General features: G+C 39.0%; 1 protein-coding gene across 1 annotated transcript in view; it reads left to right on the top strand.

Moving 5' to 3' along the window:
- Window positions 1-4,953: 4,953 nt before the first annotated feature.
- Window positions 4,954-11,612, top strand: part of LOC139732611 (beta-ureidopropionase-like) — a 40,191-nt gene continuing 33,532 nt past the window's right edge. The window contains exons 1-6 of the mRNA XM_071643468.1: window positions 4,954-5,121; window positions 6,093-6,264; window positions 6,823-6,910; window positions 7,537-7,631; window positions 9,306-9,390; window positions 10,974-11,050. Of these exons, the coding sequence (XP_071499569.1) occupies window positions 5,021-5,121; window positions 6,093-6,264; window positions 6,823-6,910; window positions 7,537-7,631; window positions 9,306-9,390; window positions 10,974-11,050 (618 nt within the window). The 5' untranslated portion in view covers window positions 4,954-5,020. The remainder of the gene's footprint in view (window positions 5,122-6,092; window positions 6,265-6,822; window positions 6,911-7,536; window positions 7,632-9,305; window positions 9,391-10,973; window positions 11,051-11,612) is intronic.

The raw sequence follows: 11,612 nt of genomic DNA, 5'->3' as shown, positions 1-11,612 counted from the left end.
TACTATGTGCAGCTAAAAACAATACAGGATGCTAGCTCTGCACCTCCTGCTTGAAGAGGTTTGCAGAGGTGGTGGTGGCTAGTTCTTCCAGCAGGGTGTTCCATAACTTGATAGCATCTGGGAAGAAAGATCTCTGGTAGACAAGAGTCCGTGCAAATGGTAGCTGGAATTGACAGGTGTGTCCACAAAGCAAAGGGGTGATGTTGTTACCGGGTTCAGTAATGTCCGAGGGATGTCGATCCATACGGTGCATCGTCAGCATCTTGCACTGTGCCCTGCATTCATGTAGAAGTAACCATTAGAGTTTGCTTAGCATTGCTGTCACACTGCTAGGGTGCTGTCACACTGCTTGTGCGATGGATCGAAGTCTCAAATGACAAACCTGGCGTAGCGGCATTGGACCATTTCCAGCCTGTGGATGTTTTATCACGCCATATGAGGGTCCCACACTACGCAGGCATACTCTAGGATGGGGCAAACTAAAGTGAGGTAGCACAGTGTCTTCATCTTTCATGGGCAAGTGCGGATCTTTCGCTGGAGTAATGCACTCGAACTGGCTTTCCTGGTTGTGGATTCGATATGATGAGTCCAGTTGAGGTTGCTCTTGAGATGGATACCTACATATCTTCTGTCACAAGAGGCTGTCCAGGGATGTCAGGTGTGCTTACCCAGAGATTTCCTCTTGTTGGTGACATGCAGGACCTGACACTTCGTGGGTTGAAAGTCAGTCACTCTCCCATGCCTGCAGAGCATCAAGGTCATGTTGAGTCTGGCGTGATTGTTGAATTCCCGGTACAGCGTACATGCAGTCGTCTGCAAACAGACGTTCTGTACATCCTGGTTACACGTACTCAGGGAGGTCATAAGGAACAGCAGCGGGCCAATAACAGTACTTTGCGGTATCCCTGAAGTGACTTGTACCGTGCCTGAGATCCTTCCAGGACAACTTGCTGGCTGCAAATTTAAATTTGATAAGAAAATCTGCAATCCACAGATGTGTAGGCCCTATACTTCCACAGATGCCACGTGCTGTAACTTGTGGTTGTGGAGTAGTCTTGCATGGGGCACTTTGACAAACGCCTTGCAGAAATCAAGCAGGATGACATTGGAACACTCTTATTCAATTGTTGTAGGTAAAGCGTGCACTTTAGTCAGCGAATGTTACTATATAGCTGCCACCAGAATGCAACACTGTATGTTACGTAGAGATAGGTCTATAATAGAAGTTTCTGAAGACAAAATGATAATAATGATGTCAAAGAGACACGAAGAAAAGTGCCACACGAATGAAGTCCAGTTCAGCAGGATGTATCTTATTTGTTGAATTTGTCGATACGATCACTAAATTGTCTTGACACTCGGGACCTAGTCTGCTCCCAGTCGGGGCTGGAGTGTATCGAGGATACCTTTTGCCGGGTGGCAAGAGGTCTGGCAGATAGTGTTCGGGCTGAACAAGAACTCAGAACACATGTTCACACTCAGGGACATATACTTTAGCTTGTGAATGATAATAATATATTATATTACACTTGATACTTTGAATAAAATGAAAGGGAAGATTATTAGAATATTTACTAATACATATGCTGGATATTTATGAGAGGGACAATCCAAATTTTGGTAAGGGGGAATGTTCTTATACACCATCATGGTCATGAGAATTCATCAATGAACTCTCTACTCTGCTGTAGTTGTCAACACAACGGAATGGGCTGGTCAAGTTTTGTGCTGGTCAAGCGTTTAGCCGGTAGCCTAAAACAAAGGGGCACATAGTCAATGGGTGGAGTACGTGGGTCAGTGGTGGTTGACTATTTTCCAAATAGCCCAGTGCGTCATAGGGCACTACAAGGACGTTTAAGGAGGGAAGCGAGGAGTGGGGAGAAAACGCATTTTTGGGTCTTACAACATCATGCTATTGTCGGGCTACCCTCGGTATGTTTTTTCTTTGTGACCTTTATGTAAAACATTCTTCTTACTGTATGAAATTTGTTGATGTTTGATACTGTATATGAAAATAAAACAAACAATGCTATTGTTTCTCATCTATTCGCTTGGCAAAACCTTGAATTGCAAGGATTAGCTGTGACTTACACAAACGGTGTTTGCTGAAGCCATGTTGAGCATATAGTTACAATTTAGATTTTTACATCGAAGAAATGGTCATTTCGTAACAAAATGACATTTATGTCTTGTAACGAAATGGCCATTGTGAACGAAAATTAAATGATTTCGTAACGAAAAAGACCATGCGACACTTGGCGTCCCATAACAACGCGGGGTGTGAACCGAGGCGCGCGCGGTGGCGCGATCCTACACCATGTACGTATACCACCATCAACTTGCATCTCAGCTCATCAGTCACCACCCACTTTTACATTCAGGAAAACAAGAAATGTAGGCAAGAATAGACTGCGAGCACCCATGATCACTGATCATTTAGTTACAAAATACATTTCCCGGCAAGTTGATGTACAACTACAATGATTATATTTTTTAACATTATTATATTTCAGAATTTGGGAAATGACTCTGTGCAATATTGGTGGACTTAGAAAGAAATCTATATGATATGATGATATAATCACTGATATTGTTTCTGTATGTTTTGATTTGTTTGCTGTGTTGTATTTTAGTGCGAGTTGGTTTTGGTTCCAGTCTATTACGGGCTGACGGGGGGGGGGGGGGGGGGGGGGTGTGATATTGGAACGTAACAAGAGGGAAGGTTTTTGAAGTTTTTAGCATCATGCCAATGGAGTCCGTTTTTATGCAACGTTTTTATACGATTGTTCTTTTCAGTTTGATTTTGCATACATGCCCGGTTATTTATTTATTTGTCAAGTGCTATTCCATGTTGTTCTTTTTTATGTATATATTGTATTTGTTATGCTTTGTCATTTATATGTGAAAATCCCGCGATGAGTTTCCTGTAATACTTTTTATTGGACGAATAAAGATGAATTGAATTGAATTGAATTGAATATTACCATCTTTTTACGAAATTTTCATTTCGTTACTAAAAATCTGTATTTTGTCATATTATGTTACGGTAAATGTATCGGTGGCAGTGTCCAGGGTGGGACCAGGGGATTGGGATCGAGGACAGTCATTCATTCATTTAATCAATCTGTCAGTCACAATTGTATGCATGTTTAAAGGACAAGTTCACCTTCATAAACATAAGGATTGAGAGAATGTAGCAATATTAGTAGAACACATCATTGAAAGTTTGAGGAAAATCGGACAATCCGTTCAAAAGTTATGAATTTTTGAAGTTTTTGTGCAGTAACCGCTGGATGAGAAGACTACTGCAGTGTGTGAATAACTTAGATGTCACATGCGTACAACAATATAAGGAAAATATAAAGAGAATTTCACAAAATTTCATCTTATGAAAAAAGTTCACATTCCCCCGACTCGTTACCGACAAATGTTATGGGTAATATTATTCCCCCTGCCTTTAGAAAGAGCCAAGTCAAGTGCTCTTTTATTATGTGAAAAAAGTGAAAATATGTTGAATTTTCTTTATATTTTCTTTATACTGTTGTACGCATATGACTCACAAGCTGTAGTAGTCTCCTCATCCAGCGGTTCCAACACAAAAATTTTAAAAATTCATAACTTTTGCATCGATTGTCCAATTTTCCTCAAACTTTCACTGATGTGTTCTACTAACATTGTTGCATTCTCTCAATCCTTATGTTTATGAAGGTGAACTTGTCCTTTAAAGTGGCAGATCGACATAGGGAATATCACCTCCCCCCAGGTGACGGGGGGGGGGGGGACGGGGGGGGGGAGGTCATGATATTCCCTATGTCGATCTGCCACTTTAAACAGAAATACAATTGTGACTGACTGATTGATTGATTAAATGAATGAATGAATGATTGATTGATTGAGTGACTGACTGGTTGATTGATTGGATTGGATTGATTGTATTGATTGAATGATCTGAGGATGCATTAATTTTGTACTTTTCTTCTTGACTGAGTGACTGGCATGTGGTTTTGATATGTCTGTGTATGATCTTGATGTTGTTAATCAACCTTCCATACACAATGGAATCATTTAAAACGCGCTGACAGAAAATCGCCAGAAAATTCCTAAACTATCATAAGATAATCAAAACTGTGAGCAAAAGAGCAATTTGTTTGAATGAGAACACTTTATTTGTACTGCTGGCTGAATTTTCCTTCTTCTTTCAATTTGGCGCAAGTCATTTTTCACACTTTGACAAAGAGCGTCAGTGTTCAGCCAAGCGTGAACAAAAATTTGTTTTGTTGGTTGCACTTGATAGATGAGACTATTGGGCATCCATAAATATGAAAAAATCTTCCAAAATTTTTTAAAAAGTGTAACTTTTTTTTTGATACGCCCTGTATATCGGCCTTTTGGGGAAACTTGCCATCTCCACAAGCAGTGGCGGATCCAGGCGGGGGCACACCGGGCGTGCCCCCCCCCCCCCCTATATTTTCTGTTAAATCAAAAGAAATCATAAGTAGGGGGTTGCCCCTTTAATTTTGTAAAGGCGCCCCCTTTATTACTATAGTACGGAATTGCTGGATCAAACTGTACTCCTGACCATCTCTGCAAAAACCAATGACATCAGCATAATTATTATCATCATCTGCATCATCAATTCGGTATCATTATCATCCGTCACAACTGAACACCGTCTAGGTAACCAGGTATTCCACACGTTGGTTTTCCCACCAGAGGTGTGTGAGCAGAGAGGTGGGAAGGGACCACGTACACTTCCGTGGTGAGGGCAAGCGCACTTTCCTGGTTCTCTCTCATACAGCAGGAAGAACGAGCGCTAACCAAACAGTGGCTAGTCAGGCGGCTAGGCACGGCACGCTAGGTAGGCGCTCAGATCAATGATACAGGGCCAGGGTGCATTTTTAGAGTCGAACGATTAGACTATCTTTGTAACACACCTGCTGCTGCATCGACAAACGTTTCGTTCCATGGTCATACAGTAGGTTGTCCGCTGCTCATACTCTATTACTCATAGCTAGACATAATGGCTGCGGAGTTGGAGAGCATAGAGAAGATCTTGGAAGAACATCTTCCAGCAGACAAGCTCGAAGCTGTCAACCGAATCCTTTATGGATCGTCTGCCAGGTAAACCTATCCCATGACTGTAGCCTAAATGTCAGTTTGTGTTTGTCGCGTACGTAGAGCAATGTCAGTGCAACTTTCGTTTTACTTGACCAAAACTATGACAAGTGAGCTGTCGCTGTCTGTGGAACTCACCTAGAATACCCCTCCTGTACCATTGTGTACTGGCTGTCTATAACTACGACTATAGACGTACTACCACTTTACCAGTGAGTGCAGTGCCTCATCTATGAATGCAGATTTAAGAGACACCTGTTATCAATGTACAGAGTCTACTGTAGAAAGTAATTTTTAAGATTTGCCGGATTTGTTGATCCAGGGTTGATAAACAAGCATACATACCCACATTATTATTTTTATTTTTGTTGTTTTTCTTCTTTTGTTGTGTGTATCTGTATACCTAGCCTACATAGTTATGTAAATATATATATTATATATATATATATAACATACTTTATTTCCTGTGCAAATGAAAGCATGTGATAAACAATCCTAGGTTACTACCTGCCCACAGGCAGGTAAGTACAAGGAAAGAAATACAATGGATCCGGTCCATCACACCACAGTTGACAGTAACACAAATATATAGGCTACATGTATGTGGGTCGTATTTTTTGTATACCCTATGGGTAATTTTTTGCTAAATGTATATTTGTGTCCCACGAGTTTTAAGGTAATTTGTACAAAAATAAAAGGTCATTTCATTACTTTGAGCTGTTCTGTTCACAATGACTTACATTCATTTAATTAAAATAACATGCAAAAAAAAGGGATGAAATGTTTATCCTGACCTATTAATTCAATTCATATATATATATATATATATATATATATATATATATAAATGAATTTTGAATAATCGATCATCAGTGTACATGGCCACAAAGTACAATTACGGTCGGTAGTGACTTTAAAGTCATATACGTATTAATGAGATTTTGAGGATCCCGTTTATTTGGCTGTTTCCCTACCAGGGTCCTGGCACTGCCAAGTGAGGCGGCTGCCCTGGGTGAGAAGAAGAACTTTGAGGTGAAAGGCTACCAAATTCTAGCCCAGCCTGAGCAGCTCCGCTCACCACGTCTTGTCCGGATTGGTCTGATCCAGAACCAGATAGTAGTGCCAACAACAGCCCCAGTCAAGGAGCAGGTAGAGTGTGATGTGTATCAAATGTGTGTGTTTGTGTTTCATGTTTGCCCAACAGAGCATTATTTCTTTATTCCATATTTCTTTCAATTTCTAACATTCTCAACTTTTCATAAAATGTTTGAGATGAGCAGTGGCGATCAAGAGAGGGGTGCACCGGGCATGCACCCCCTCTTTATTTCTTGTTAAAACAAAAGAAATAAAGTGAAAAAAAATGAGGGGGCATGTGCGCCCCTCTTAAATTTTGTAAAGGCGCGTCCCCTGAACAGAATTCCTAGATCTGCCCCTGATGAGTGTTTTGTTTGTTTGATTGATGAGCTTGAGGACAAAGAACCTGTGGTTGTATTGAACGATTGCTATGATTGTCAGTGTGATGTTAAATTGGATACCCATTCAAACAAATCGATGTCTTGGAGCACCCACTTATTCATGAATGAATGTTGTAGTTATTGAGACTAATGGAAGGATGGTGATTGGTGGTGTAAAGCTGATTTATGTGCCGTTCCTCTGAAATCTTCATAGAGTTTAAATGTGTTTTGCTCTTGATCTCATCCTATGTAGAAAGATGCCATCCTCAACCGCATTTCTGAGATAGCTGAGGCTGCTGGTGCAGCGGGTGTCAATATTCTGTGCTTACAGGAGACTTTCGGTTAGTATAAGCACATTGAATGAATAAATAAGTAATAGATATGATTAATATGCAAATAAATTCAATGATATATGCAGTGGACTCCCATAACGAAGTCCTCGAGACCTGCACTTTTCTTTCGGTATATCGAAATTTCGTTTTAACCGAACAGATAAAACAGTAAAATACATTGTGTGAATAAAGTTGCGGCCTGAATTTTTCACTTCATTGTAACTGGAATTTTGTTATAACCGTGTTCGTTATAATGGGAGTGCACTGTATCATAGAATAAAAAGGAAATGATACTGCATTTCTTTTTCTCTGTCTGTTAAATGTCATCGATTGCCTATGACTCTATGATATTGAAATGTTCATTACTTCCTTCACATTTAGTTCCTAAGTTTCCTCTTTTTTACATGTATGTCTCATTATTTGTTTTTATTTCACTTTATTCATGCAATGTAAGATTCATCTCAATAAAAGTTTTTTTCTATACCTGATACATGTCTGCCCCATTTTGCCCATGATGCTTCTGTTTTCACTTGGCTGCTTTTGAAAGCATAATGTAGTTACATATGCTGTCTTAAATCTAGATTTTCCATGAACTAAAGTGTCAGCACCTTCTGTATGTTCATGTCACTGTGCAGCCATGCCTTTCGCCTTCTGCACCAGAGAGAAAATGCCCTGGGCGGAGTTTGCAGAGTCTGCCAGGGATGGCCCCAGCATCTCAATGTGCCAGGAGGTATGTCTTCTAGTGAAAGAGGGGCTTTGACAGATGATTACGGGTACTCTAAAACCAGAAACATCCCCAGCATTACATTTTCCCGAAATGGAGCTTATGGCCTTTTTTGCGGCATGAAACTTTCACGAATTGCCAGTGGCAGTGGGTCGAATGCATAAAACAAGCAATTGCTTGTGAGCAATTTCTTCAACCAAAAGCACAAGCTCGTCTAGCAAAAGGTGTAGCTCAAGCAATTGCGTAAATCCATATGCATAACCTTATGCTTGTGCTTATACCTTTTGCTTGTCCCACACAGGCAATCGCTTGCGTTTTCCACAAAAGGGACGCCACGCCTGTACGAACACAATAACAAAGGCGAGTGTGACAGCTTATGGTATTTGAAAAGGCATGTGTGTGCGGAAACATTTCCTGACATAGCCTTTTGTAAAATGTCAAATGTTTAATGAATTGGTTAAATAAACTTGAACTTGAACTTGAACTCTTAAATGCACACACAGACACACACACATCTATACACACACACGTACTGGCTGATTCCCATCACTGCTTATAGTAGCCCGGATCTGCCAGATTGTACGTCATGGAGAGAGGTTTCCTTGCTCTCCACAGTAGCCAGACATCCTACCTGTTTCTCATCACATTTTGCATGCTAACCACTGGACATTTCCGTTGTTGAAATGAAAAAGTGTCTTACACTACTTAGGAGTAATTTCTTGTAGATTTGCTTGTTTTTGCTTGTACAATTGCTTGTTTTTATGCATACGGATTCAAGTAAAAGGCTAGCACAAGCAATTGCTAGTGTTTATGCATCTGGCCCAATTAATGCACTGTGTAGAAAAACAATGTAGCATACATTCTACTTGAGTCTTTGTTCATCTCAAAATTCGCAAAAGTTTCATGCATGCGAAAATTTCAGATTTTGCAGCGGTTTGCTCACTTATTCCAATTAGGGATACACGTTTTATTGGATACAATGTGCTAAAAAGATCTAACTTCTGTGCTTGAAGGAAATACAAACAAACCTTTGTGGTCATTTTATCATCAGATATGCAGCATATTAGAGATAGGATGTTTGTGAGAGAGTTCCATCAACTAAAGCTGTGATTTATAAATAACAAGTTTATGTCTCTTTATTATTTTTTTTCAATGATAGGCAAAACATGCTGTTGACTTCAATCTTGATTTCTCGTGGCAGCTCATGTAATGACATGATTTCTGAATTCCTCTTTTGTTTTTGTGTCTTTGTAAATTTGAAGTTTATTGATAGTAGTATGGGACAGTTATCACTTACTGTATGCCATATATTTAGCGAGTCTAAATTTTCACAAACAAGACTTCCCGACAATTTCGCAAGTGGTCGAATTTGCGATCATGGACTACAGTACTGAATGGAGAAATGTATATGTGAACGTCACATTCATATTGGGATCAGAGTCAATATTTTTGCATGTCTTTTAATATCGTGAATTGCACCTGACTCCCAAATTCACAAAAATAAAACCCTTGCGAAATATTTGGCGTATCCAGTGTATGTCTGCCATGCATTCTTGAGCTGAGAGCTGGAAGGTTGTTCTTGCATTGCAGTGCTTATCAGGCTGAACTCCCTTGTGGCTCTCAGCAGAGAAAGATAGGATGAGATTAATTTATTTCTTTGTAATTTTCTTTACTTTGCAGCTTGCCAAGCGTTACAACATGGTGATCATATGTCCCATCCTAGAGAGAGATGACATCTACCATGGAACCCTGCACAACACTGCTGGTAAGTAGAAAGCCAACAGTCCTAAAGCAGAGCTGCCAAGTCTCCCTGATGCAGAAGGAGGCTTTATGAACATTTAGATATTTCTTCATTTCCAGATAGCAGAATATAACAATCTTCCTGACTTTGGATTTACTTTTGCCCACTGAGTTGCATGTAACACACATGTATCTCCCTGGCATTGACAAATGAATGTTGGCAGCTCTGATAATGCACCACAGATATATTTGCTGAATTGAAGTTTGATATTCAACAAGACTCTTTTTTTTTTTTGCCATGATTTGAACACAGTCACATTATTTCTTTGATACCAGAAAGCTGATATACAATTTATCTTTATTCTCTGAGAGTAAGTTCCTTCAGCCACATGATAAAATTCCTGTGAGATATTTGAATTGTGAAAGGTTATGATTTGCTGAAAGGAATCTTACTCGCTCAATCAGAATTTCAGAAAGTGCAAGACAAACAAACTTTGACAGTAGTAATTGTGATGTTTAACCTTTCTTTGAAGAAAGACATCCAGGGCTAAAGATAATGTGAAAATATCAGAGCAAAGCTGTATAATCCACATGAGTTTTGATTTATCAGAGACAGAGATCTAAAAGTCGTATAATAATAGTAAAACAAATAGTAGGGCTGAAAAGGAGAGAATTCTTTTGGTACGTCATATTTCCTAGTGATGTTCCAAATCACTGCATAATAGGTAGATCTTGAATTCATAGTTATGGTGCTTAATTGCCCACGAGAAATAAAAATGAACATCATCCCCTTAGTCTCCTGTTTTCACAAAAAAGAAAAGGTCAGATCCAGTTTTTTTTTTCCCAAAGTGCAGCAATTATGATTTGTAGGCATGCATACATGTCAAGAGTATAGACATCCCGGGTTTTGTATTTACAAATAAGAGGTATCTTCTGTTCATTTTACATATGTGTATCTCAAAGTACTAGGCCAGTTGCCAAACTAAAGTACTTGGCCAGTTGCCAAACTGTGACCTAAAAATGTGTATTTGAATTGACATCTCTTTAATTAGAAGTCATATATTAAGTGCTGTATTCTATCAATTTCTTGAAATTCTTGTTTTTGTGAATGTGTGTATACATGTGTCATGGATGTCTTGTGCACTTACATGTTTATGTGGAGCAAACATCAGGTAATATATTGCTTTAAATCATAGCACAGCTAATAGTACAGGCTCAGTCAAGAGAGATTAATTTTGTCTTTTTTTATTTTGTAATACAAACTAGTTAAAATATTGATTTGTGACTGGTAATAGTGATACTGGTTCACACACATATATACACACACATAGACAGATTTACAAGTATTCTGTATCATTTGTTGATGTGAATATGTACTCATATCAACAAATTTGAAAGACATAATACAGTGTATGTACTTGTATATCTGCGTGTGTGTTTGTGCATGCTAGTTTCTCATCACACGAAAGGTATGAACTTTTCCATTCTGCAAAACATTCCATGTGAATACTTACCTCTGAAGATCCTTACTGGTGTCATTGAGAGTCTGTCTGGTGTACACTTAATGTTGGTTATTTCATTTATAACTTTTTTTTTTTCCCATGGCAGTCGTGATCTCTAATTCAGGGAACATCATTGGAAAGAGTAGGAAGAACCACATCCCAAGAGTTGGAGACTTCAACGAGGTTTGTGAAATATGTGGAAATATCAACATAACAGTGTGGTTGAGATTATTAACATTATGTCGTTTCAAAAAAACTTCGGCAAGCATCATAGAGGTAGAATGCAGATGCATCAAAATTTACAACAATGGAATCCCATTTTCTTTGCTCATTTTTCCACTGACAAAATTTACAACAGGCAAATTGTAGTCTAGGAAAGGAGCATATGTTGGGGCTTGATGGCAATTGCAAACAGGTTATGTTTACAATAGGAACCCTGTTTGCTTTCATACAGAAGTGTGATAGACATCTACTATAAAACAAGAAATTCTCTTATGCATGAAACCTTTGTGAATTTTGAAAGGAACCATGGTACACAAAAGTAAAATGCAAGCGGAAGTTTTTGTCTGCACAGTTCAGTACCTGTAGTGTACTCTAATTCTTTTCATTGTAGGCAATTCATGAGAATTCCATGCAGCAATATAGGCTGTTGGCTCCAATCTGAGAAAGATTCATACTAAAAATATTTCTGGTTTTACAGTAAACATGTCCTGCCTCTATCTGTGTTTCATACTCAGTTTGTATT

Source organism: Diadema antillarum, unplaced genomic scaffold, assembly GCF_040938485.1.
Source record: "Diadema antillarum isolate AM-2024a unplaced genomic scaffold, OU_Dant_1.0 seq00000441_RagTag, whole genome shotgun sequence".
Lineage (NCBI taxonomy): Eukaryota > Metazoa > Echinodermata > Echinoidea > Diadematoida > Diadematidae > Diadema > Diadema antillarum.
The sequence above is the reverse complement of the archived record's forward strand: the minus strand, read 5'-3'. Positions and strand labels throughout refer to the sequence as shown.